The 25,983-nt window shown below is 42.3% G+C and overlaps 3 protein-coding genes and 1 non-coding gene across 15 annotated transcripts; 1 reads left to right on the forward strand and 3 right to left on the reverse strand.

Moving 5' to 3' along the window:
• Nucleotides 1–50: 50 nt before the first annotated feature.
• On the reverse strand, nucleotides 51–1,643 carry LOC100874744 (uncharacterized). 2 transcript variants are annotated; one of them, XM_003705081.3, is made up of 3 exons: nucleotides 1,345–1,643; nucleotides 799–1,255; nucleotides 51–417 (listed from the first exon to the last, which is right to left on the reverse strand). In XM_003705081.3, exons 2-3 carry the CDS (start codon nucleotides 1,105–1,107, stop codon nucleotides 97–99), a joined length of 630 nt encoding a protein of 209 aa, XP_003705129.1. In that variant the 5' UTR covers nucleotides 1,108–1,255; nucleotides 1,345–1,643; the 3' UTR covers nucleotides 51–96. The 2 variants fall into 2 exon arrangements, with proteins under 2 accessions (XP_003705129.1, XP_076397614.1); XM_076541499.1 differs by having other exon boundaries at nucleotides 799–1,273.
• A 303-nt stretch (nucleotides 1,644–1,946) lies between these two features.
• Nucleotides 1,947–3,993, forward strand: HDAC3 (histone deacetylase 3). Of its 2 annotated transcripts, XM_012289465.2 has the most exons (2): nucleotides 1,947–2,677; nucleotides 2,755–3,993. In XM_012289465.2, the coding sequence occupies exons 1-2, from the start codon at nucleotides 2,599–2,601 to the stop codon at nucleotides 3,777–3,779; spliced, it is 1,104 nt and encodes a 367-aa protein (XP_012144855.2). In that variant the 5' UTR covers nucleotides 1,947–2,598; the 3' UTR covers nucleotides 3,780–3,993. The 2 variants fall into 2 exon arrangements, with proteins under 2 accessions (XP_012144855.2, XP_003705096.1); XM_003705048.3 differs by having other exon boundaries at nucleotides 1,948–3,993.
• Nucleotides 3,994–4,056: 63 nt separating this feature from the next.
• LOC100874855 (cytospin-A) lies at nucleotides 4,057–25,750 on the reverse strand. Of its 10 annotated transcripts, XM_076541437.1 has the most exons (14): nucleotides 25,128–25,750; nucleotides 24,777–24,914; nucleotides 20,877–20,974; nucleotides 19,643–19,789; nucleotides 12,619–12,985; nucleotides 10,460–10,825; nucleotides 10,178–10,390; nucleotides 9,634–10,089; nucleotides 9,112–9,547; nucleotides 6,910–8,823; nucleotides 6,183–6,377; nucleotides 5,936–6,109; nucleotides 5,301–5,686; nucleotides 4,057–5,223 (listed from the first exon to the last, which is right to left on the reverse strand). In XM_076541437.1, the coding sequence occupies exons 3-14, from the start codon at nucleotides 20,960–20,962 to the stop codon at nucleotides 5,134–5,136; spliced, it is 4,830 nt and encodes a 1,609-aa protein (XP_076397552.1). In that variant the 5' UTR covers nucleotides 20,963–20,974; nucleotides 24,777–24,914; nucleotides 25,128–25,750; the 3' UTR covers nucleotides 4,057–5,133. The 10 variants fall into 10 exon arrangements, 9 of the variants coding, with proteins under 9 accessions (XP_076397552.1, XP_076397549.1, XP_076397553.1 ...); XM_076541434.1 differs by lacking the exons at nucleotides 24,777–24,914; nucleotides 25,128–25,750 and adding an exon at nucleotides 23,411–23,852; XM_076541438.1 differs by lacking the exons at nucleotides 24,777–24,914; nucleotides 25,128–25,750 and adding an exon at nucleotides 23,658–23,710.
• Nucleotides 20,287–20,358, reverse strand: TRNAC-GCA (transfer RNA cysteine (anticodon GCA)). The gene has a single exon. It is a non-coding gene; the product is annotated as a tRNA-Cys (tRNA).
• Nucleotides 25,751–25,983: the final 233 nt, after the last annotated feature.

Here is a 25,983-nt window from a genome sequence, read left to right on the forward strand (position 1 = left end):
TTGTTGCTAAGAACTTACATTAAACATTTGCCTTAATAACACGCTTAAAATTGTTTGTTGTTTTATTTTCTTTATTAGTCGTTGCAATAAAACTAATTATGGATATAAACACGTATAAAAAAATATAAATACGGAACACATAATTAGCATTGAGAATCCCTTTGCTCTTGCAAAACTAAAGGGTCTGCACTGAGCGATACGTGTACTACTTGCTGCAGGAGTATGTACAGGTGTTTTGTCGTTTTCTTTATCCCACGAATGCCTGGGCGTTTCGATGCCAAAGGGGCTGTAAAGTTTGGTCGGTGTTCGTCCAAGGAGTTGTCGAGAGCGAGTCTGAGGTGTTTGCATCTTGGAAGCACTGTTCGGTGTCTGTTGTTCCTCCAGCCTTTGTCGTCTGTGCGTTGAGCTTCTAAATTTCTAAATACAAGACAAAAATAAGCTTGGAAAACTTTTTACAAAATACTTTTCTTTTGAAATATATGACAAGCAATAAGTATTAATAATTAAGATGATTGTATCGTGAACATACTTTATTATGAAAAGTAATTTCATTTATTACCCATAATGGAACAACAATATTTAAAGACTTTTTAAAAATACATTATGATTATATTGCCACAAGAAATATGTAAATATGACAAATTTCAGGTCGATTAAATGTTAGGAAGCGTGTTAAAAATCTCTCCCAAGATTTGAATATAACAAACGGTGCAAGCTAAACGAAAGAACTTATAACGATAAAAAAAAAATTAAAATCGACAGTTTCAATTTAATAGAAAAAGAAACGTTTGATCGGACCTGTGATATACTTCCAAAAGTTGTACGAACGGAAGACATAGTTTTGGACAATTTATCAGCTCCGCTCCGTAAAGCTCGTCTGGAATCTGCCGATACATTTCCGAGTGTTAAATTATTCCAACTTCGATTACTCGTTTGTTTATCTTTCGACACTTTTTCCTTGCAGGAATCATCATCCTTTTTTTTAACGAAATGATCTTGAAGACGTCGTCTCAGATTCTTCGGATTCTTCGGGATTTCTGATGAATTTTTGATACTTAGAACTTCTCGATGAAACGTAAACGAAATGCTACGTGAATCCGGTCGCATACTTTCAAACTTCCTTGTAAAACACTGTAGATAAATATGAATAATACCAGAAGAAAATAATTGCCTTCATCCCTCAGAATACGTTAGAAGCGTCGTTGCCAATTTGCCAATCGTCAGCGTCCGTAAAATAAGAATGGCCGCAGTATACCTGGTCAATTGAATATAACTTTTATTTACATACGTCACGAAAATAATGAAAATTATTACATATGCTTATCGTTTATTTGAGTAACTAACATATTTTGTGTAAGAATTTTAAACATAGTCGATGATTCTGTTTGACAATTACTTCTTGCTTGTTAGACAACGTACGCTACATTCAAAGTACTATCTGATCGCGCACGCTTAAATTTTCGGTCAATTAGCCTGTATATACAGAGTTGTATACACGAAACATTACGAGCAAATATGCTGTGTAGTACTATATGTATGCTTCGTAAGAAGTTTCTTTTAACGACAAGAAACACGGTTATCAAAGCACAAATGTCAACAATAACATGCCGTAGATCGAAACACAGAATACTCTGCAATTTACGATTTTAAAGAGAAATTACATTTTTATGTACATAAATGTATTAATAAATATTAATTATATATTGTTCGTTAAATAGATAATATTTTTGACATAATACCATTAAAGAAATACAAATAATATTAAGGGATGAAATTCATAATTATTTAAATATTACTTTTATAAATATGTAACGATGATTTCACATCGCGCATGCGCTTTGTAATGCTTTTGGCGCTCTAACGGTAAGTGTTGTAAATATTTAACCTACTCGATAATTTAAATTTAAAAATTTGTAATTTTCGAACCTTTATATACAATCATGATTACGGGTGATATAATGAGTATACAGAATATATATGTATACTGTGACTACACGAGTTGACAGCACGAAAGTTGCATATACGTTGCTCTTGATTACAAAGTACGTTCGTGCCAATCAGAACTGTCTATCGTTACAATAACTTCACAGATGGCAGTAAAAATAAAGCTAAACGTTGTTGACTTGTATGTGTCTTGATGTTTTATAAGCGAAGTTAATGCTACTGTAAAAACTATTACAATATATTCGTTAATTGTTCATTTATCGCCTCTTATTCGATGGAAGTTGAATGTAAAAGTGATTTGTTGTATTTTATATTTAATGACGATTCATCCAATCGAACAAACACATACGTGATATCGGCTGATATATAGGTTATATTTAACAATAAACATTGTGGTGTTAATAAGATTTAAAAGATAATTAAGTAGTTTTAATATTTTTCTTTCGTACAATGATTTGGCGATTATATTGACGAGGAAGATATTCGTTTCTATACGTAAATACGTATTTTAAAACAAAGATTTTAACCTCAATATGAGTTACAATAAAAAGGTATCGTATTTCTATAATCCAGACGTTGGGAATTTTCATTATGGTCCAGGACATCCCATGAAACCTCATAGACTTTCTGTAATTCATAGCTTGGTACTCAACTATGGTTTACACAAAAAAATGCAGATATATCGTCCATACCGTGCGAGCACGCATGATATGTGTCGCTTCCATTCAGACGAGTACGTAGAATTTTTACAGAGAGTGACACCTCAAAATTTGCAAGGATATACCAAATATTTAAGTCATTTCAACGTAGGAGACGATTGTCCTGTTTTTGAGGGGTTATTCGATTTTTGCTCAATGTATACCGGTGCTTCATTGGAAGGAGCCACAAAGTTAAACAACAATTGTTGCGACATTGCTATTAATTGGAGCGGAGGACTGCATCATGCAAAGAAATTTGAAGCCTCTGGTTTCTGTTACATTAACGATATCGTGATCGCGATACTGGAGCTATTGAAATATCACGCAAGAGTTCTTTATATAGACATAGATGTTCATCACGGGGATGGAGTTCAAGAAGCATTCTACCTCACGGATAGAGTTATGACAGTATCTTTCCATAAATATGGAAATTACTTTTTTCCTGGCACAGGCGATATGTACGAAATAGGAGCAGAAAGCGGAAGATATTACTCTGTCAATGTACCTTTAAAAGAGGGCATCGACGATACGTCTTATGTTCAAGTATTCAAACCAGTTATATCGCATGTAATGGAATTTTTTCAACCAACAGCTATTGTCTTACAATGCGGGGCAGATTCTCTCGCGAATGATCGTCTTGGTTGCTTTAGTTTAAGTACGAAAGGTCACGGAGAATGCGTAAAATTTGTAAGAGACTTAAACATACCACTACTCACTGTAGGTGGAGGGGGATATACGCTGCGTAACGTCGCACGTTGCTGGACTTACGAAACGTCTCTTCTCGTCGATGAACAGATTAGCAACGAATTGCCGTATACGGAGTACTTGGAATACTTTGCACCAGATTTCACGTTGCATCCTGATGTTGTAACAAGACAAGACAATGCAAACAGTAAACAATATTTGGAGGCGATTACGAGACACGTCTATGACAATTTAAAGATGATACAACATTCTCCAAGCGTTCAAATGCAAGATGTTCCATGCGATGCTCTACCGCCCGAAGAAGAAAGACAACCAGAACCAGATCCAGACTCTAGGCAAAATACGCAAGACACGGATAAAACAGTTGAACCAGCTAACGAATATTATTCGGGAGATAAAGACCAAGACAAGATGGATGTAAGCGAGTCGTGATAAAGGAATAGATAAGTTAAATAATAACAGTAACATTATACGAGGAAGTTGAGGTACGTGTGCATTTGCACAATTATGAAAAAAAGAAGAAAAAGAAAAGAAAAAAAAAATACGAGAAACTAATTTCTCTCACGAAACGAATAATTGTAAATAATATATCCGAATTGTAAATATTCTTGAATACATTAAAAAGCTTTTTATACTCCTTTAATAATCGTTCTTGAACAAAATCCTAATTCCTATCATACACAAGGTATCAGATTTGAAACGAGATATGTTAAATAATTATTAGGCAAGTTTATTGTTTTATGTCAGACAGCATATTGTCTACAATGGTACAACAATGACAGTGAGGATGATATTAATAATAGTAATAGTAGTGATAAGTAATAATAATAATTTTAATAATAAGAGCAATAACGATAACGTTTTTATCTCTGTTTTGGGGCTATCTCGCTATATCACAGAGAATTTAATCCTTATACTCGTTTGTTGTTTATTTAGCTCGGAAAGTCGAACCTTAAACGATGTTTTCTTCTTTCTCTCTTTCCCCTCCCTTTCTCTCTAGTATTTTGCTGCTCGACTTCATAGTATACTAAACGTGACTAATACAATAAATTAAGTCTTTTAAATTAAGGCGCTTTTGTTCTGTACATCGTTCGTAAAACTACAAAAGTTTCTCGAAAAATAATACATTTACAAAAATACGATACGAGGAACGAAAATATATTTCGAAAGTTTTCAGTTACAAAAATGCAAGATGATAATCAGAAAAATTCTCTTGCTTTTAATAACTGTTGGCATTACCAATGGAGGCACTGAACATACATATTTTCGCGCACAGAACATTCGATAAAGCTTGTGTTCGTCTATTCTTTTTCTCTTCATGTACACGGAAGAAGCACACGTCTCCGGTATTTAAATCCCTGCCTCTAATTTCTTTATCTCGGTCCTTAATATATATGTATACATGTATACATTTCTGTATGTATGTATGTATGTATGTACGTATGTATGTATGTATGTATGTATGTATGTATGTATGTATGTATGTATGTATGTATATATATATATTATATTATATATGAATATACAATTAAACATTCAGTCTCATAATAAAAGCAATTCCATTTGGTGTGTTTAGTATTTCATGAAATTCACTCGTGATCATTATACAGCGTAAGCATAGGGCGGATGATAATTCAGTGATCGTTGGAAGTTCAAGTCCTTGTAAATTTAGTCCCTATAGAATTTGGTTGACTAGATGATCTTGTTCTTATTCATTTTCGTGAAGTCGAAGAACATTTTTCATTGTTGAGGACCTGCCTCGGCGTTACGAGACATCGAACCAAAATTACGTTTCAAAATGTTTGTAAATACTGGTTACATATGTCATGACTTGTTGCCAATCAGGTCGCTCCAGTTGACACATTTCACCTATATTCTGTGAACGAAATTAGTTCTCGTTTAGGTTGTTTTTCATTCTAGAGAGAATATTACTCGTTGATAGATTCCACTTACCAAGGTAGTAGGTATTCCAACGCTTTCCGCAGCGGAGAAAGCAATCGAAAAGTTTCTTCGTTTTTCTACCGGCGTTAACGTATCATATGGTACCTTATGCGGCAGATAGGAATGAAGGATAGCGCATAGCGCTAAACCATCGTTCCACGAGCTACTGAAATTTGTAATATCGATATTCCGATAGCCTAACGTTTTGTTTTGACACCATTTGAGCAAAGCGTTGCGTTTCGAGCCTCCGTTCTTTATTAAACCGCATAGCGGATCCTTGCGTTCCGACAAATCTGTCACGCTATTACGACGCACAAAGTCGATAGCCTTGGCATTTAGGGCGGCAGAATCCAGCAATTCACCGGGGCTTAACACCACAGGTACTGTTGACTTCGTTTCTGAACCGATCATTCAAACAATTTATAAATTTACTAAGCAGACTTAAACAATTTGAACCCTTTTTTTTTACTACGGGCGATCGGAGTTGTATCTTACTCTGAACACGTAGCATCGGTATTCTGTTTTGTTTCGTTTGTTTCTCACGGACGAGACACCTCGCCACACGTAACTTTTTATCGATATCGAGAAACCGCCCGTAGCGAAAGGGATAAAACTGTTTACACGATAATTCGGAAAAGAACAATTACCTGACAAAGGTTTTCTCGCTATCGTAGCTTGAGTTTTATTGTTGTTCGTTGTATTCGCTGTGCAGATTAAATTATTGATTTGCTGCTGATCCCTGAGTGGAGCTTTTAACGTCATTATATCATTCGTTCCGATACTATTAAGAGAAGACGTAGAACTGCTACGACTTCCAGGTCCTGTTCAGAAACGATTACTTCTACCAAAAGATTATGTTAAACGATCGAAGGAAGGAGTTGAACGTCGGCATACCTGCTTTCGCTTGCTTCGTAGCATTTTCTATGCTTTCTATTAAACATTTGACGGACAACCTCGAGTCTTGACGCGAAATATTAGCTTTACGACGCGCGGCTATTTCTTGTTGCACACTCGTCAATACGCATTGTTGAGTTTCGGTCGGAGTGCTCGCTGGCCTTTGAGGTGGTTGCTGCGTCATTTTCTGATTCGCTGGAAAAATTAACAGAAATTGTACCAAGCAACTTTTACGTGGATCAATGACGAGACAAAAGAAAGCAATAAGCACTATGTTTACGTGTAAAATAAAGCACAAATATAACGAAATAAAATGAAAAGAAAAAAAAAAGAAAAAAAAGAAAAAAATAGAATGTCTAGAAAGAAAAGAAGGAAAAGAAGGAAAAGAAGAAAGAAAAACCTCTGTTACATGTTTCCGCTTCATAAACGAAGATCCACACGTTTATTTACATGAACTTTGTGTAAAAATACCATTTAACAAGGGACAAAACATAAAGCGAAAAAATCAATCAGGGTGAAAAGAAAACTAGAGAACGTAGTAAGCTGATAATAATTAATCGAGACGACATAAGAGGTGAAAGTGGGACCTAGAAGAATATCTGTAACTAGCAACGAGGAGGGTACGAGTGATTATGTCGATCGCTATGAGTATAAGAAACCAGGACAAACAACGGGGTTGAACTCTGCAAATACAAGCAATCACGTTTCCACACTACTGGCGACTTACGGTCGCGTATTGTACCTAGTTGACGGCCTGGTCTCAGTTCCACGTCTTCAATGATCGTTTCGAATTTCTCTCTTAACGACGACGTCCTCCCTATCAGAGATCTATCCTTGCACGCAAAAGTTGTATCGTTAACGACGCTCTCGCTTATCTTACAATCTGAATTTGTTCTCGACGTCTCGCATTCGATTAACCGCTTTCGATCATTGGCAACAGAATCCTCTGTACCGTATTCCGTATCCGACTCGGATCGCGACAAATCCATGTTCAAGAATTTCATGCGCTTTAATCTGTTCGCTTCGCGAAGCGTTAACGTTTTCTTTGTCTCTTGCGGATCATTTCTGAATTTCAACGGTTCGTCGGATGCTCTCGGCAAAGAGGTAGGAGACACGGCTATAGAATCTGCAGCCCGAACATTGTTTTTGCAATAGGAATTGAACGGTTCTCTCGACGACGACAATTTCGAAGCGATCGGTGTCGTCGGGGTATCGATAGCGGATTTTGGTAAATTCTCCAAAGAAGACAGAATCGTATTATGCTTTTCTACCTGCGGACCACCCGCGTCTCTTCCACTTTTCTCTACTTTCGGAACCGTACACGCGTTTTCCGTGTTTGCGCGCGCTTTATTCGAGACATCGAAATCTTCGGATTTCCTGTATAAACAAGACCCAGTCGGCAGACTTTTTGCTCTCGAGTACGTTGTACCTTTACCGATATTACTATGATCGTTAATAGCTGTTAATCGCTCGTTATTTCGAACTTTGTTCGCGTCGCTGTGAAAATTATTGCTCGGTTGGATGATCGTATGGAAATTCAGATTATCCAAGGAAGTAGAAAAACTTCGACTTCTTAAAGCGGAATTAAAAATGTTTTGTTTGTAATCGGTATCCAAAAGAGAATCGATAATTTCGCTGCCAGATCTCGATTCAGTTTTTTTCAAAAACAATCTACGCTTTTTATTGAGGGAATCGCCTTCCAATTTTGACGAGGTCTCTGCCGCCGATTCTTTGGATAATTTTGAAAAATGCAACAACGACGAGTTTTCCTTACCCTTCGGATTAAATAAAACTGCGCTTCCTGTTCCATCTGGATCAGGTTCGTCTAATTTTTCCGAGGCTCGTATGCGAAATATTTCAGCGTTACTATTTTCTCGAGTACTTTCCTCCAACATCTTTCTCATTTCTGGATCAACCTCGAATTTCAAATCGTCCATTGCATTTTCCATCCCGGAATACACATAATTTTTAGGAACGAAGAACCTGCTATTAGATATATTAATACAATAGGAATCTTGTCCCGTACTTTGAATGCCTTTGATGTTTTTCAACAGATAAGATTTTGCAGCTGTGTTTTCCACGGAGACAAATGTATTCGGGACGTATAATTTCGGATAATCTTCGGCGCTTATCGTAAATTCGTTTAAATTTCCACTCGATACTTTTCCCTCGAACTCATCGGATTCCATCGACGAGTATCTTTTCGAATCGCGCTGTTCCTCGAACGTATCTTTCGTCGATTTTAAGCCATAATCTTCCAATGCGGGAACACAAGTTTTTTCGTTGTCCTCCAAAGTATCCTTGGCGGCGATACAAAATTCAACCTCGCCGGCAGAAATGAATTTCTCGTTTAATCCAGGCTCCTTGGAATGCTCGGATCGGAATTTATCCGATCGGACGTTTTCCTCCGAAAACGTACGATTCAATTTGTTTGAAACGACCGAATCAAGTTTGAAGTCCTCGGTTTTGTGGGAACCTGGCTCACCGATCGTTTTCAAAACGTTCGTTCGTAATGCACCCTTTTTCGATTCTTGTCGCCTTTTTATTATAGTACGACCGCGTTTCAGAATATTGCTCGAGGGTTTGCGAGAATTTCCAGCAGCGTTAACAAAAGTCTTATATTGAGGAGCTGCGGTGTTGCCTGAATATCCAAATGAAATTGAAAAGAAAAAAAAAAACAGATAACATGTATTGTATTAATAAGTAAGTTCTGTTCCTTCTTTTGGCGATTCGTAAATGTTCGCCCGACTAAAATATCTACTATAGAAACTGGTATCGCTTTTCTAACAATACCGATTAAATATGCTTCCCTAATCGATCGTGTCGATGGATATGTATGTTTAGAAAAATTTGGTGAATGTCGTTCTTCTGTGTCGATAACGTTAAAATTTACGTAAGATACGAGGTATTTCAAAGGCATTTTACTTACCTTTATTCAACTTATCAAGTTGCGCTTCTAACGATCTCAGTTTATCCCGTTGAGCTTTATTCTCCATGACAACGCGCTCCAACTCGCTTTGAGCTTCCGTTTTAAAATCGTTCGCGACTCGTACGGTCATCAACAAGTCCGTTTGGAACTGTTGCCATTCGGCAATCTCCTCTTGCCGCAGTTTACGCTCATCGGCTAAAGCACGTTCTAATTCGTACTGATGCGTTTGGGCTTCGCGTTCTTTCCGTTGCGATTCGTTCAGCGCAGCCTTTAACTCTCTCTTATCCTCTAAATGTCTCTGACACTGCGCCTGTAATTCCGCTAACGAGTCGCGTACGAGTTGAAGTTCCGTGCTCACGGATAAACGTTCATCCTTTAATTGATTTAATCTGTACTCCAAGTCGTCGATAGCTGACTTGGCATTATTTCGTGCTACCTGAACAAACAAGGAGAAACATTAAATCGTGTTAAATCGGTTTATATCGAATAAAACGAAAACTTTTCGATTTTGATCGTACACACTTTATATTCTTCTTGAAGCTGCGAATATTGATCTCTGAGACGATCGTGATCGCAATGAGAGCGTGCCAATTGCTCTTGTAGAGCCGCCGCTTGTGTCTCCAGAGTATCTTTTTCTCTTCTGGCAGCATCTAAAAGTTCGTCCGCTTCGCTTTTGTTTTCTACCTGACGCGACTGTTCCAATTCCTCGATTTTAGCTCGAGCGTTCTCCAGTAACGTGGCCAGCCTGCTGATCTCTATGCTACGATTCGCACCCTCTTGTCTAGCTTCCGCCAATTCCAAATCCAACTGTTTTCGTTCGATGTTCGCCGCTTCCACCGACGATTCGAGCAAATGCACGCATTTCGTTAATCGTTCCGTTTCCGCCGCGCTGATTTCAGCAGCTGCTCGTAAACTTTTTACTTCTAACGTTAACTCCTCCTGCTTTTGCAACAAAGATTCCCGTTCTTCCTGTGCACTCTGCGTAATTGGTTTATTTAGTCAACGCTTGCCTCCAACCGTTTCACAATTTTATTTCTAATATACGTATACGTATATAAATATTTACCTTGAGAAGATCCACCAGTTTTTGTTCTCTTTCCGTATTGTATCCTTTAGAAGATTCTTGGGGCTGTTCCTCCCTCAAAAGCAAACCCTGTAGCGTATCAACCTTCGAACGCGAATCTTCAAGTTTTTCTGTTTGTCTGCACAAAGACTCTAGAAGAACGTCTTTCTCTTCTGTTAACCTTTCGTTATCGGCTTGTAGTTCCGTAAGCTGTGCCTAAAAAGAAGAAGACACAGAATAAAATTATATTATAATATCAGTGATAAACGATAAAAGCGTGCTTACTTGTAGATCACTCAATTCTTGAATCGTTGCCTGTAATTCTTCGTTCGTAGAATAATGAGTTTCTTCCATTTGCAATATTCTATCCTGCAGACACGCGACCGAAACTTCCGATACCGAACTGGAGGAATGTTTGTCCCAATCCGGGGTAGTACATTGAGCACTGTCCGGTACCGACACGACAGGGGTCGAACCTTCATCTTGAGGAATGGCTATGGACGCTGGCGCAGAATTATGCAGTCTCGATACATCCAGAAGTAACTGTTGTTTCTCCGAATCCGACAACGGAGAATGTGCCACGTCTCTCAGTCTTGCACGAAGAGCTTCGTTCTCTTCTGTGAGGCGTTCCAACTCCAAACTGTGCTGCTCCTGTTTGTTCAGAAAAATTCGAGTTTCTATAAACCATAAACTTTTCAAGCTAGGAAAGAACGTGTCAATAATTGCGACGAAAGAAGTATATATAATCGTTAAATGCACGATGCTAGACGTTTATGCAAACGAAAACATGGTAGTCGATCGGTTTCTAATTACTCGGACGGACTATCAGCGGAGGAACGTAATATGTTCGATCATACGATACGCGATACCGAGGAACTTAAGTCGGTAAATGAAGGTAAACAATTTTTACTCGATTCTTGTTAGGCACAGGGAGAATAAGTGTCATTATTCGAGGTTAGGTTCACGAACTTTAAGACAATCGTGTTGGCAATTTTCAAACACAAAGCTATCGTAAACTCGTGAACTTCATTCGACGATAAAACGTAAACAATTTATAAAATAAGATGCCTCTCGTCGTTTACCGTTGACGAAGAGAAACAACGTTTTTTCATATCGTTCGCGGTCGTAGCGCTTCACAAATTTCCTTCTTTCGTAAACATCCCTCCGCTTTACTGCCCTCTAGATATTCATTAAATTCTAAATCATGGACCAACACATACATACAAGATACATCCTTATGGGATGAAAATCATTGCGTAGCGAGCCGATGACATAAAAGGATACACAGTTTCGATTGGCTACCGATCGGCAGATATAACTCTAAGTTGAATTAAATAATTAAATAAATTAATTAAATTAAATAATTTCCACGTCCGTAAATATATGAATATTTGAATATTTGCCAGTTAAAAATTTGTCAAATAATGTATACGCGCGCGTAAACGTAGAAAAAATAATTGCTTCTAGTTTATCATAATTGGCGGTACAGAATATGCGTAGAAAAGCAACCAATCAGATTCAGAGGTACGCAATTCGGTCTCCCGAGTTGATCCCTATATCCCTGTATTTGAAAATCCATGCTTTAAATATAAAGAGATCGTTCGGCGAGCTGCGTGTACGGAAAAAGGAAACATCGATTAATAACGAACGTGTACGAGTAATTCGAACAGTTGTTTATGAATTATTTATTATCCGGCGAATGCTCGATGAACAAATGCAAATTAATAATCAACCGCATCTAATTGTTTTATTAATACGACTATTCTTAAACTCGAATTGCGCGTAACTGTCAATTACATAACCTCCGGTTTTTGCAATATCGGTGAGTGGTGACCACGTAGGAAGGAGAAGGAAAAAAGATCACCCGCGTTCACCTTGAATCATTGGTATATCATGGAGATTGCGCACGACTAACGCGAAACGAGTCAATCGCTCCTGCGACCACGTTCAGCGCGCCCATACCGCCCTCAAAGATGTGTTTATTTTCCTTGTAAGGTCGACGGTGTTAAGCGATGACGGAGAATGCGAATCCAGGTGGGAGTAAAAATATACAACGCATCAGGAAAAAAATGAGAGGGAAAGTAAAGGAAAGAAGATAACTTCGCGAACCTAACCTTACGAAAATTTTCATTTCGCACTGCTCTTTGCTCGTTTTTACTCGGTTAAAAAGACAGGGTCGAGGCACGAAACAGATTCAGACTCGGAACGTTGAAAGATGAAAACGTTGCAAGTTTGAAACGTACTTACACGAGCTTACGAACGTGCGCGACAGTCTCGCGATTACGCTTTACAAGTAGCGAAATATTGTATATGTCGAAATCGTGACACGTTCATTCGCGTACAATGGAATTTGCTGTTAAAGAATTTGGAATATTTGTCAGATTTCGAGTCGTCTGGCATCGTAACGAGTCTTGGAGATAATAAACATGTATATGGAAGGTTACCTTGAGAGAAGCAAGCTCGGCACGTAACTCTTGAAGATTGCGAGCGTCGCAAGAAGCTTCTTGTAGATTCGACTCGAGTCTGGCTCGTTCCTTGCGTAACACCTCGATTTCACGCTCAAGCTCCTGCATCCTGGACCCCTTGGCGGGTCCTTTGGGGTTATAACCTCCCTTCGCGTTCCCTTTGGTCGCTTCCTTACCGAGGGAGCTCCAATTTCCAACCGGTGAATTATCGTTTTTAGCCTCCAGCGAGGAGGCGCTGGGTGCCTGACGCAGCGAAATTTGTTGTTGCTGTTGTTGCTGCTGCTGCTGCTGTTGCTGTTGCTGTTGCGGCTGCGTCGGCTGTTGTTGTTGCTGGGTTTGTTGTCCTCTGCGAAACAGCGATTTGAACTTCATCATGGTCGTTCTTCGCGCTTAACTAGGCACTCGATCGAAATAACAAATTCATTATTTTGTTAAAAACTCGAACCGCTGACTCGTCGTCCAGCAAACGGCATTGTTCCACGTTTCGGACACTTTGTACAACATCGTACGTTTGAAATTTCTTTTGTCATTGCACCGAGCATTTTCCGTAGTTAAAGAACGCGATCGAAATCGATAACAATTTCGTTTCCAAGTTCTCTTTTACGGAGGCGGACAGTTTCGTAAGTAGTAGCATCGTATCGCGCATACTTTATGAAACCGATTAAACGCGTTACGGAGTTTTTTAATTTTTTAGGGAAACACTGTATCGCGTAGTTCGTATCCTGTACGAACGAAGATTCGCGATCGGACGATACAGAATTCTCTGTAAGAAGAACGCGTATTACTTTCGCACTGTTCGATCGAAAGAACGGATTTTGCGGGCGAACGAGAAGATCGACTCTTCGCGACTCCTTCACCGGGTTAGCTGACACTTTTCGACGTTAACGAAAAGGTGAAGTTACACGAAGGCGATGATCGTTTTCTGCAGCGTGTGACACGAGTCCGGTGAAGAATTCCAAGATTCGCGTAGACGCGCGACCTCGAGCCACTTTCTTCCCCCTCCCCCCCTGCCCTCCCGCCCCGAAGGAGGTTTAAACGGTGCTCCGTTTCGAGCACGTTTACGAATCGTGTCGAAATCGCTAACAGCGATGCACGATGGAATCGACGGTTAGGTAAAGTCCACGCTTAGATCGCAGCATCCGTCGACCACTTGTTGCATCGACCAGCCGCGAGCAACGTCTCCTTGAGCCTATTTTCTTCGATCGATGATTCTTCAACGCGTATTCTCGCATCCCCGTACAGCGAACTCGACGATCCCGAGCAGAACGGAGATATTCCGGACGAATCCTCGGATCAACGGAGTCGCTCAAACGCATCGGTAATCTCGGTAAGTTAAAAGATCACCGCACCACACTGTATTTTTTCATTCCGCCGATCAAAGACCGCAGACTTTCTTATTAAAAGTCGTGCGTCTCGTTTATCCAGGTAAAAATTCCACGAGAAAGAATACCGAACCGACGTGTAGCGCGTTCGACGGTCGACAGTGCATCGGAAACTGAATACGAAACTCGAGAGCTGTGCCCCCTCCATAATTATTCCCCTCCATTCGAATAGCGACCGCTTGGCTGGACGAAGGGCTACGAAGTCGAGAACGCGTCTAGGCGTCGAACGTAGGCATTCTTTAAATTTTAAATTTATGGTAACGACCATGACGACATTACCGAAACTTTTCGGTCGTTCGCGATCGATAACGATCAGAAATATGTTCGAAGGAGAGAGGAAACCGAGCGGTCTGCATTCTTGCGTTAGCCGTGAATCGTTATCGATTCTTACGAGAAAATATCGAGATGTTTATCTTTTAGGGTGCGTCTCCACCGAGCTGAACGAACGCGAACGTGTATAGCAGAGATACGCGTATTTATGTACCCGACGCGACGCTCGCGACGCTCGTCGATGATCCTTCGATTCGGTATCGATCGGTCGTATACCGAATGTAGGATCTTTAAACAGATTCCCAGTTTTTTAGTGGTCGTTCGAATCGGCGTATTCGCACCCTTAGCCTTAGATGCGCTCGAGGCACGTTACCGAATGACGCGAGACGGTGGCGGCGGTACGACACCGCTTTTCGTCCGTCGAGGAAGTGAAATTTCTGTTGCGTAAGATTTCGTCGGATAGCAGGTTTCTCGATGAAAACGAACGAAAGCGAGCGAAAAGCGGTTGCTGGGACAATTAAGGACACTGTAGGTCGAGGAAAATTCATGTAGATCGAAAAAAAGGGGCCCGTGTAACCGATTGGTCGATCGCGATGACGCGGTGTTCCGATCATTCAACTTGTTGCGTTCGATTTCTCGGTTCAGCCAGAAGAAGCACGAATAAGAAGGAACGAGAAGAGAAAGAGAGATAATTGCCGAGAGAGTCGGGTTGGTGGGGCTTAAGACAGCCTGCGCCAACTCTCTGGGAACGAGTACACATACTCTGTCGAGGATGGTTAGGCGAGTGTCGGGGCAAGGGAAGCAGAAGCTGCTTAAGGAGGCCACAGAATCTGCAGGCGTCTCACCGTCGACCAGTTTTCTCATACGGTCGACATATGGTATGTACCCGGTGGTCCAGACTTTCCTGGATAAGTCTTTGTTTCTACCAGAAGAAGGAATTTAGAGATCGAAAGGTTCACCTGTCGCGCAAACGCAACACGCGTTTAACGATAGGACTGGTTTCGTTGCGTTGCTCGTTCGATCGGTTCTCGCGCGCGACGAGTTAGCTTCTCCTAGGACCGATACCGAATTCCAAAGACAAAGTATCGCGAAACGACGCTCCCGAAATGTTCGCGGATACACCTGACGCGCTAAACCTAATAACGTACTCGTAATATTCGTAATATAACGGATCGTTCGACCGTGATAAGCGCTATTTCGCTCGTGCACGTGTCTCGTTAGTCGAGCAAAGAACCGGTATGCAGCATTGCGATTTTCCGTCAACTTTCGCAGAAATACGACGCTCTCGATACCGGACACGATATCGGCATCGTCGTTCCAAGTATCTTTGACCGTCGACGAATTCGAGGCCACGGTGAAACGGTCGAAAAATTCATCGGGCTGGTCTAAATATACGAATATAACGTATGGACGGACATCGCGTTCGTTTCGGTAGAATTATCTTGTGCTTGTTCGAAAGATGAATCGTTCGCTTCTGCTTGTTAAAAAACGCTTTCGAAAATACGCCGGTACGATCGCGGTGAATCCTCTACACTCTACATAATGAACGCATCGTGTACGAGGTGCTGTGAAAGTCGCCATCTTGTAACCAATAGCTATGTTCTCGGCCTCTTTTTTTCCACGAGAAAGTGTAAAGTCGCTTTTATTAAGAACGAATTAGATTGACCTCCTTTCGCCTCTCTCGATATTCCTCCGTTCTTCCGTATTTAGAATTCTCGATCTAACTTTCGTTCCGATACGGCTACGACGCGTCAATTATCGATCGAATATTTGAATATTTCAATATTTGTCCGTTCTAATGTATTTTTCGTTCGCAGGTTCTGGTTGCGTTTCAGAGTCGACCCAAAGTCCGTAACCATTCGTCTGTTCGGTTGTCCGAAGTCGTTAACTTGATCGAAAGATCGCATCTTTCGAACAGATAACGCCTCGCGTATGATTCATACCGTAAACGCGAAAATTACATTCTTTCAGCGCGTGCCTCTAACCTTAAGCTTAATTTAGTTTCGTACAATTATAACCGCGTCTCCCACGAATTAGCAGTTTTACGACGCGCGGCGATGGACGTCTGGAAAATATCAATGGATAACATCCGTCGTCGCGACGTAGACGCGAACACTCGTCGATGCGCTCGAGTATTTACCTCGTTATTCATACCACGATTAATATTCTATACGGCATTCGATGCAACAGTCTACGCGCGCCTCTAACTAATCGCGTAATCGCGTTCCTCGACACGCTGTTCGAAAACGTTACGACGACGGATAGAATATCTTAAATATTTGCCTAATCGTGACGCGTCTAACCGCGAAGGTTCTCGCGCTCTTCTCGACCAACAACTACCGGAAAACGGTTAAACGCCGAAGAATCGGTCCGTTTCGCGTTCACGAAGCACCTATCGAAAATAGAAACAAGCATGAAACGACCACGCAACCGTTCGAACGAGATCAAGGCTAATAGTCGACTCCAGAATATACACTTTCCCTGTATATCACCGTGACATCGAACATTCGGACCGATCTAAAACGACTCTAATAAATCCCGACGAGGTGCGCGATGAATCGGCTAACGCGAGAGCAACTTGTTCGGAGAATCACGAGTATTAAAGTCGTTGGCAACCTAACCTTATCCGTTGCAGCAGAGTCATAAGAAAGATATCGTTATCTTCAGGTGTAGAACATTGGCGTAACTAGGTAAAGATCAAGGCGTGCGCGGCAGTCTTAAAATACGGACCGATGCGTAACGCGAGCATCGTACGACATTCGTGTACATTCATCCGTCTACATGAAAAGTTCGAAAACGCTATCGGTCGATAGCGATAAACCGATAAGCTTGGTCTTTACCGAGAAAATCTACGAAGAAAAATGCTAGTTACGCCAATGATATAGATACAGAGTGTAAAGAGTATATGGGCAAGTCGTCTAATACGCTCGGTGACGCGATCGGGCCACGCAACGACGTTTTCCTGCTTGCAGATAACGATTTCTGCGATAGGATCGCTCTCGTTCGGAAACTCCGTTGCGAGAATTCGCGAATAGGACCTCCTGTTCTTTCGCGAAACACCTGAAAGATAAGGACAAATACAGGCATCGAGTTACGCAAATCGTGGCCGAAGAAAAACAGAGGCAACAAGTGTACCATTCTTTTCTGTAGCGACGCCAAGATACTATGTTTGCTTTTACGCAAATAACGATCGTGTCTCTGACATTCTTGCGCGAATGCTTAACAGACAATGCGTATTTTAACTTTTAGACGGCACGGACTCGTTCTCGATTTCCTCTCGAGATCGACTCTCGCTTCCACTTTAGAATTTCGTGAAAGGATCGTCCAAAGAGTCGAGAAAAGCTCGATCTCGTGGTACGATAGTGCAGCGTAAATACGCAGAAAAAAAATGACGATTCGCTTTTGATTCACTGGGTATGTAGGTCGTTTAACGTCGACCAAGTGCCGCTCTCGTTGTCGAAGTGGATCGTCGTTCCGTCGAACGGTCGGCACTTACAATTAGAAGCCTGTAAAAAGTCCACGTGCTCGACCTCTCTCTACGTCCCGTTTTTCTGTTCCCCGCTCGTGTAAACTGGCCGCGCGTCTTTAAACTCTAATTAAGCGGCCAGAAGAGCAGACGTCGTCGACGAACGAGCGCCTTCAACTTCATCGTACGTACGTACGTTCTCGCTCTTCGACGAGGAAACTTAAACAAACAATTAAGCTCAACTGGTATGACGCAACTGGTTGTTTCGCTTACCGGGCCTTGGAACAGGATTGGAATAATTGACTGGATACAGTGAACAGCTAAAGTTGGAACGGATTTGTGGCTCTTAACATAGGTCGGTTGCGATATCGTATGATTCATCGAGAAACGTTGGATCGGATGTCCGACTGAAAAGGGATAATAGGTTAAGATATGTTTCTATATAGATATAGAGTTACCTCTGCGTGCCAAGGAAAAAGATGAGGAAGGAAAAACCTTACGCGATTTGTCCACGATTAATCGACGACGACGACGACGACGACGACGACGAGCCATAGCCGCAGGATCGTTTTATGCGACGTAACGGATACACACGGGTTCTCGATATGCCACGAAAAATAACAAACTAAACTGCAGTCTGATAAAACGTAATAGTAAAATGACGGAATAACGGAATAGAAAAGCTATAAAATAGTAAAACGGTTAAACAATAGAGTAGTAATATAACGAGAACAACGCTCGTCCTTTTCAAATAACCGTTTGATCTCTAACCTCGAACAGCGAGACACTAAAGTCAAATAATTAACGACACGAGTAAGATAACGCTGTTTATCGGCAAGATATCGTGTTTGAATAGGTGAAGCGAACGTTCATTACGGTGTTAGTTCGATCAACGGACCGATACGGTGCGATAGGATAGCACTAAATCTTCTACGAGATGATTTTTCGAGGTCCGTTCGTCCGCTCGAGTTTGACAGAGGCGGCAACCCGGTCTCGAGCGGACGAGATAGACCGCCGAGAAAGAAAGAAACAGCAGTTCGTGCAAAAAAGAAACAGGTTTAACGTTTTCTGCGAACCAGAATTCACCTGTTTTTTTATCGGCACGAAGGTATCGCGAGCAACAATCCACCAGTAATGTCTCGACAGAGAGAGAAAGAAAGAGGGAGAAAGTGCACTCGTGCTCTTTGGAACGTGCATACACCGGAGTAAAGTTCCACTTTTTCAGCCCGTGTGATCGAATCACTGCGATGCTGGAAAAATCAACGAGTAATTTCTACTTGGTCCGGTTCGTATTAGGATCAACTTTTCAAACCTGTACAGGTACCTTATAAATTTGATCGCGCTACCTCGTGGTTCACCAATCTATGCTCTCCGATCTCCGTCGGTAAACGTCGATAATCGTCGAAAATCGTCGGTAAGTACGATCTCTCGAGACAAGAGTTATTTTTCACGCGTAATATTCGTGACTTTCGATCGTTTCTTATACTTATTACTCGCGAATATATTTACTTGGCCGATTAGTAATCAAATACATTTAGCATTACAGGTATGCGAACTATAACTTTTTTAGAGAAAATGGTCATTCGGTTAGAATTTTTTCGATAGCGTCTCGCAAAGGAGACGTTTCGTAATGCCTACTATTTGCGGAGCTCGACTGTGGCTCTATCTGTCGATCACGATACACGTACCAATTATTCACCTAAGTAAGAAACACGCGACAAAAGGTTATTGAACCTTTACGCATCCTGCGTTTCTTTTCTCTTTTCTCGTTCAGCTTTTTCGTAAAGGGAACACTCTACTCGCGCTACGGGCTATTGGAAAAACGTGTCACTGGTCACGTCACTATGTAAAGCTAATGGTAATTAGATCGACAGGATTCACTCACTTATGCTGTTCCTCTAGCTTCGCTTCGTGTCGACCGATTTTCAGACGCTCGACTTTTCTGTTTGTTGGCCTTTTCGGGCTAAAAAGCGACGCGACCACGTCTCGTTTTTTTCCCGTGGCAGACGCCACCCTTGATTCGGGTTTTGAGCTGAAACCCGATTAAAAACATGACGATTAAAATATTAGTATCGTAAATATATATATGTATATATATATATACAATACACGATATAGGTTATCAGCTGATTTATTTATGTGTGTCACAAGGTAATGGAATGCCTTGAATTTTCATGAGAGAAAGATCCGATAAAAAATGTACAGAATGCCGAAGCCAGTATTGCAACAGTGTTCTCTCGATGAATATGCAAATGACTCATACGGGATTACGTAATACGTAGACGCGTTAACACTCTGATTTTCGAGGCAACGGCTGATTCTGTTCGCTACTATGCTCCACGGATACAGAATGCACCTTGTCGACAGTAATCTTATTACGCGACTACTGAAAATCGATGAAATTTTATCGATTTTCGCGAGTTTGCTGAAATTTTTAAACGAATTACAACGAATTATTCCGATGCTGTATCTTTTATATCCTCTGATCTGATAGTTAAAAAAAAATAATGTTTCATCGCTCGAGATGACAGGGGACACCCGGGTTTGAACCGGGGACCTCTCGATCTGCAGTCGAATGCTCTACCACTGAGCTATATCCCCAACGTGACTGTCGTTGCGATCATCAACTTTATTTAGGGAAAATCAACGTAAAAAATTGATAAACTTTTCCTAACGAACGATACGTAAAAGTTCGTAAAGGTCGCATTTCGTTAAAAATAAATTGAATTGTCAATACGGTAACAGTCGTTCGACCCAGAGAAAGCGACGCGAACAACTGCAACAGGTACATAACGGAATTTCTATAAAAATAATAGCACGACCGGTTTCCCGACGCGCGACAGACAAGACAAGGCCTATTAAAAACAAGCCAATTACGATCGCAGTCTGCCTTCGTCGTACGGTTCGAACACGAAAGTTTGCCTCGCGAAAAGTACGTGTCGCGCCATCTATCTACCAGCTCCCGTGTCGAATTATCGACGTACGTCGATCGGATAGGAATCCCAAAAGAAGAAAAAAAAATGTCCCCATTATTTGTTTTCACCGCTATACGCGATACACCGGTCGTGTCGCGAAAGGGAATCTTATATAGGGAATAAAATTTCTTCGATCGTACTTACCGGATTTTCGTGGATTTGCTCGTGACAGGAATAGAGGTGGCTGATGCCCGTTTAAACGGCGCCCGCCCTCCCGAACCCACGGACATCCCGCTTCGAGTCTGAGACAAAGAAAATTAGAAAATAATTGATCGTAAAACTTTGGAAAACTATAAATATCCATTGATACTGGAGGCGACGTTCGATAAATAGTCGATAAATAGTCGATAAATAGTCGATAAATAGATTATTCGAAAGGAGCCATATACTTCGTAGTACGCCGGAGGAAAGAAATATATTTCGATAGGGGTTTCGAAGGAAAACGCGATAGCGAACGGTAGGTCGGTTTCTCCGTTCGTATCTCGACGATGATAATATCCGGATTAGCGTTTGTTCGATGCAGAAGCGAACGTACGCGAACGTTTCTGGATAAACGGAGCAGGTGCAAGATCGAAACCGCAAGCGTGTGACATCCTTGACGGGATATCTTCTCTTACGAGTACGAATTCGATCTGTTCACGCTCGCGGATACGCGTTAAAACGTTGCCGGTGCAGCCGAACGTACGGTTAGAAACGAAACATGCGATAAATAATTATAGAAACGAAGGACGCCACTCGAAATGCGAGAGCAAACGGAAAGGAGGGGCAACACACCTCCGCAAAACGTATGTAAATAAACGAGTCGTTAGTTATCTAGAAATATCGTGGGAAATTTCTCGAGTTTAGAACGATCAAAGCGTACCGAGTTCCCTCCTAAAGCGTCCAGTAATTGTCGTATCATTCTAGGTATATCCTCTCTGATGCGATCAAAGTGGCCGATCAAACTGTCACTAGAACCGAAGAAACTCGTAGCCGAGTTTAGAAGCGTTTGTCGCTTCCGCTTGCACCGCTTCTCTCGAATACGCTGTACAGACGACCGAATTCGAGGTGGCACGATAACAAACGAATCGTTCCCGATAACTCGACGAATATCTACACGCGTACCAACATACCGCGAGTACCGATAATATTATTGCTTATTCGTATCGGGTTCCGTAGAAAGAACGCGATAACACCAATTTCAATTACTTTAGTCGGCTTCTTACCGATCGTTACTGCTAGCTAGCTTAGCGAGCTTAATTATACGACATATTTGTTATCGGCTAAGAAGAACTTGTAAAGAGGAGTTGGTTGCACCGGTTCCCAGGAGAGAACCAGCGAGACCCAACGGATTTTCAGCGGCGAATCTACACACCGAAGAACTTGGGGATCGGAAGGGTACACGCGTCCGTATAGCTATACGTACACGTACACTGTAAAGCGTAAAGGTTCATCGAACCGCGGCGCACGTACGGGTTCTCGGCCAATAATAAAGATGCATGCCCGCTACGTAACTACGTTCTCTACATACGTACGTAAGTACTACCCTGCACCAGTGGCTGAATACTTGTACCGTACATACTAAACTCGCGATACAAGCACGACCTGCCACCGATCCTTATACAGCCTATTCCCCCGACTGCGGCGCAAAAATACAGTAAGAACAGATTTTTCACTCGAATATCGTATCGTTCGCCTCGAACCAATTCGTCTACCGGTTACAAATATATCTTCCATTCCATCGATCCCATTTTCTTCGATTGTAACTTGCATCTCTATTCTCTATTCTCTATTCTCTATTTAATAAGCTACTTGGAAAACTGCGAACACTGGTTTCGAACGAAACGGCCGAATATCCAAGGATACAAGGTGCTGTGTAACACGATGCATAGCAGTACAAGATGCACTGTAGCTAACGCGTAAGTACACGACCGGTTATTTCTAGGCAGTACCGAGTCTCGCGCGATTCCTGTCCGCTGGCCACCGTCCGCCGAAGGAATTGGAATTCCTGTGGAATGGATCGTTGCTAGAGATACATGGCGTGGCACGTCGCGTCACGTCGCGCCACGTCTCGTTCCCGTGCAGCTACCGAACCTCCTACAATTGGCAAATTGACAGATCCCGAACGAGCTCCCACGACTCAACGATGCCACTCTACGATGCTACCTATCCGTATCCGCTATTAACAGCTGATTACGAACGATCCCGTACAGTGAATGCTCGCTGTACGCGGTTCAACTGGACCCCGGGAACCCTACAACCGCTACACGTTATTTCCAGCTACACAGCCAAATAACCGTAATAATGCAATGTAAATATCTTTTGGAAAAAGCTGTCGCGAAGTATGCGCAATGACAAACAGGCAAGGTTCCATCGCTGTTGGACGTTTTTCATTTGACGCCGCAGGGTGTGGCGACGATAAACCTTTTTCCACGGCCTACACATTGTCAACGGGAGCAATAGTCTCGACAGTACCGGCATCATCGCCACTACCACCGCCAACAACAATAACAATAACAACAACAACAACAACACCAGGACCAGCATCAGAACCAGCCCACATGCACGAAAGAACATTTCACGATTCAATGGATCGCGTGGCAACCTTTATTATCGCCACTCTTTGATCGCCTTCGCTCGAACGCCCGCGAAATTGCCACGGACAAGCGTGTCTGGTACGCGCGTTAGGATTTCCTTACCGCTTTGCTCAATAATATCCGTGTCAACGATATTGTCCTGGACAAGGCGCCACGATGGACACGCTTAATCCATCGGACTCGCATGATTCTGGCAATACATTCGCCGCTATCGAATGCCCTAGATCACCTAGTTCTGGTCGAAGAGTATTCGAAGATCTTGTCACGCTGTTGCGATCCCTCGTAACGAAGCAGCAAGAATCTGGTACCTCGGCTCTAGACGGTACACCCGAAGCGAACATGATCGCACCTGCACATAGGTATCCAATTTTAGGGTCCAGTAGTCGCGCGACTGGTCGGAGTATCAACCGCAAGCGAGACGTGCACCGTTGGCCGAGTGGCAGCGAGTGGCGGCGAAGGAACAACCGCAGCAACAGGCGTGCGAAAAAGTGAATGGAGTCGCGTGGCGAGGGAACCGATCCGCGCGATTCGGCAGTTCAATGTGGACTGGCTTACGACCATTCCATTCCATTCCATTCCACGATATTCCGTCGAGTGACCTCTCTTACACGCGAGAGTAACTTCCTCCCTCTCTCCTTCCTTCTGACTGTTGCTTCGGTTCGATCCTTCCCTCGCCTAAGCTCACTTTCTGTTCGCGTATCGCTCGTACGCGAACGCACCGATGCCCGGAAAAAGCGCCGAGGTATCGTACCGGACCCCGTCATCGGTCAGGTTACCTAGCGCGATCGCGGTACACGGACGTACGAACGATCTGCACTGCTGGCACAAGGGCATCGTATGCTTCGTTCCGTAGAGTCTCCCTTGATTTTCCTAAACTTTGCATACGTAAGCTTCTTCTATATCTACTCCATAGGATTTCGATCGAAAATTTTCGATACTACTAACCGAGTCATCGATGACGCGAAGTAACGAGTAAAAATTGTAAAAATTGCAAGGTGTTTGATATACGGCAGAGAAAATCGAGTCGCCGTTGCAAACTCATGGCGCAATCTAATCACCGAGCAGTATGCGCTCGAGGGAAAAACCTCGTCATCCTGGAGAAATCTTCCAAGCATTCCGTGAGGACGTTCCGCAGAGTGGGAAAAAACAGTAGCATACGACGTGGTCAGTTTTTTGCTGGTTCGAAGGTACGCGAGGCACGTAGGTGAGATACTCGATACGCTCTCGGTTCGACCTTGCTCTACGCGAACTGGCTGACCTTCTGACCTAATCACCGCTAATTTCATTTGCCGAGCGTGTACGCGTAGATTAGGTAACGCGCGAATCCCTGCATGCTCGTCGCAATAGAAGCCAGCCAATCGACTACTCGGAATTCCTAGGGGACGACTCCAGTTCGTTTATTTATCGATTACTATAGCCCATCGTTAGTTACTTGCCGCGCTCCGAATACCTCTTCGAATCTACCCACCTGACACGATTACGGCTTCTGGCGTCCTGCGTAGGTCTAACCGTGGATCGTGACGAGAGAGCCTCGTCGAGCCGTCGTGAGAATCCATTTTTCTGCCCGTTCCCTTTTTCCGACTGGCCTCGATCGGAATTTCCTTTCCTAACGCAACAGAGATTCAACCTTTTCTTAGTCCGTTTTAGAGGCGATGGCTAATTAAGAGCGATTTCGCGTTATACCAAGCAGTTCCGATCGAAACGCACCGACGAAATACTTCGAATTGCCCGTTGAAATTAACGGTACAGACGCGACTCGATCGTATCTCATGATTTCTAGAACGCTTAGATGCTGCAGTGGAAACCCGCTTGTAATTACCTTAACAGTTACCGTTGGTACACGAGCGTCGATACCACCGACTTTATATTATCCGCCACTCACCCAACTATTCGAACCTATCGGTATCGAAATTTTCACCTTCAGTGTCGAGTTCAAGAGATATAGAAATTATCGTTCAAACGACTTATCAAATATTTTAAATAAATTGTTTAGCAAGCGCAGCACGCTTGTGTCACGACAGATAACACGTAATCCGAAATTCGAGATTAACCCCGAAAACACACGGCTCATAAGCGATAATCCAGTAATCCCGAAAACAACTGATTCGTTCAATGTACAATATATAATCTCCGCCTTTTGACATAATAAACTAGTTCTTCCCTGACTTTCAAAGCCGAAGCTCTGTCTCTCCGTTATTCGAGAAAACTCATAGTTTAGCGACGCGTATCCTGAAAATTCGTCAAAATGAAAGTTTAACTTCAGAAACCGTGGATACGGTTGTGCCGGTGTTATTTTATTTCATCCGCGGAAATACTCCCGTGACACTTGCAACGTTCGAAACTCGAGCGTACGGCGCGTACGGCGCGGACGGAGGAGGACGAACGCGGAACTGCATGCGCTGCGAACGACAGCCCGCGAGAGACTGCCGGCCAATAACGATGCATCGTCTTCGACTTGGATGGGTAAAATGGATGGATGAACGGCATAACATCGACGACTAATTCCAATGTCAAGCGATTTCGCGTTATTACGCGTTACCGATCCAAACCTTAGATATTTGCTAATTATCCTGCAAAAAAAAAATATAAAAATAGTTTCAAATCATTTATACGTCGATATTGTAACGTCTACATAACTCTATACTAATATCGGCTTTATCCTTTTTGCTTCGTGA

The sequence above is a fragment of the Megachile rotundata genome, chromosome 16 (genome assembly GCF_050947335.1).
Source record: "Megachile rotundata isolate GNS110a chromosome 16, iyMegRotu1, whole genome shotgun sequence".
NCBI lineage: Eukaryota > Metazoa > Arthropoda > Insecta > Hymenoptera > Megachilidae > Megachile > Megachile rotundata.

Excerpts from the sequence above, each read along its gene's own strand:
- LOC100874855 (XM_076541434.1), bottom strand. The coding sequence starts at position 23,494 with ATGCGAGTCCGATGGATTAAGCGTGTCCATCGTGGCGCCTTGTCCAGG. Across the intron at positions 12,986-19,642 it reads AAGCTAGAGGAACAGCATAA|AGGACAACAAACCCAGCAAC; the intron begins GTGAGTGAATCC and ends GCTGTTTCGCAG. Across the intron at positions 10,391-10,459 it reads AAGAATTGAGTGATCTACAA|GCACAGCTTACGGAACTACA; the intron begins GTAAGCACGCTT and ends TCTTCTTTTTAG.
- HDAC3 (XM_003705048.3), top strand. The coding sequence starts at position 2,478 with ATGAGTTACAATAAAAAGGTATCGTATTTCTATAATCCAGACGTTGGG.
- LOC100874744 (XM_003705081.3), bottom strand. The coding sequence starts at position 1,107 with ATGCGACCGGATTCACGTAGCATTTCGTTTACGTTTCATCGAGAAGTT. Across the intron at positions 418-798 it reads CTTTTGGAAGTATATCACAG|AAATTTAGAAGCTCAACGCA; the intron begins GTCCGATCAAAC and ends TCTTGTATTTAG.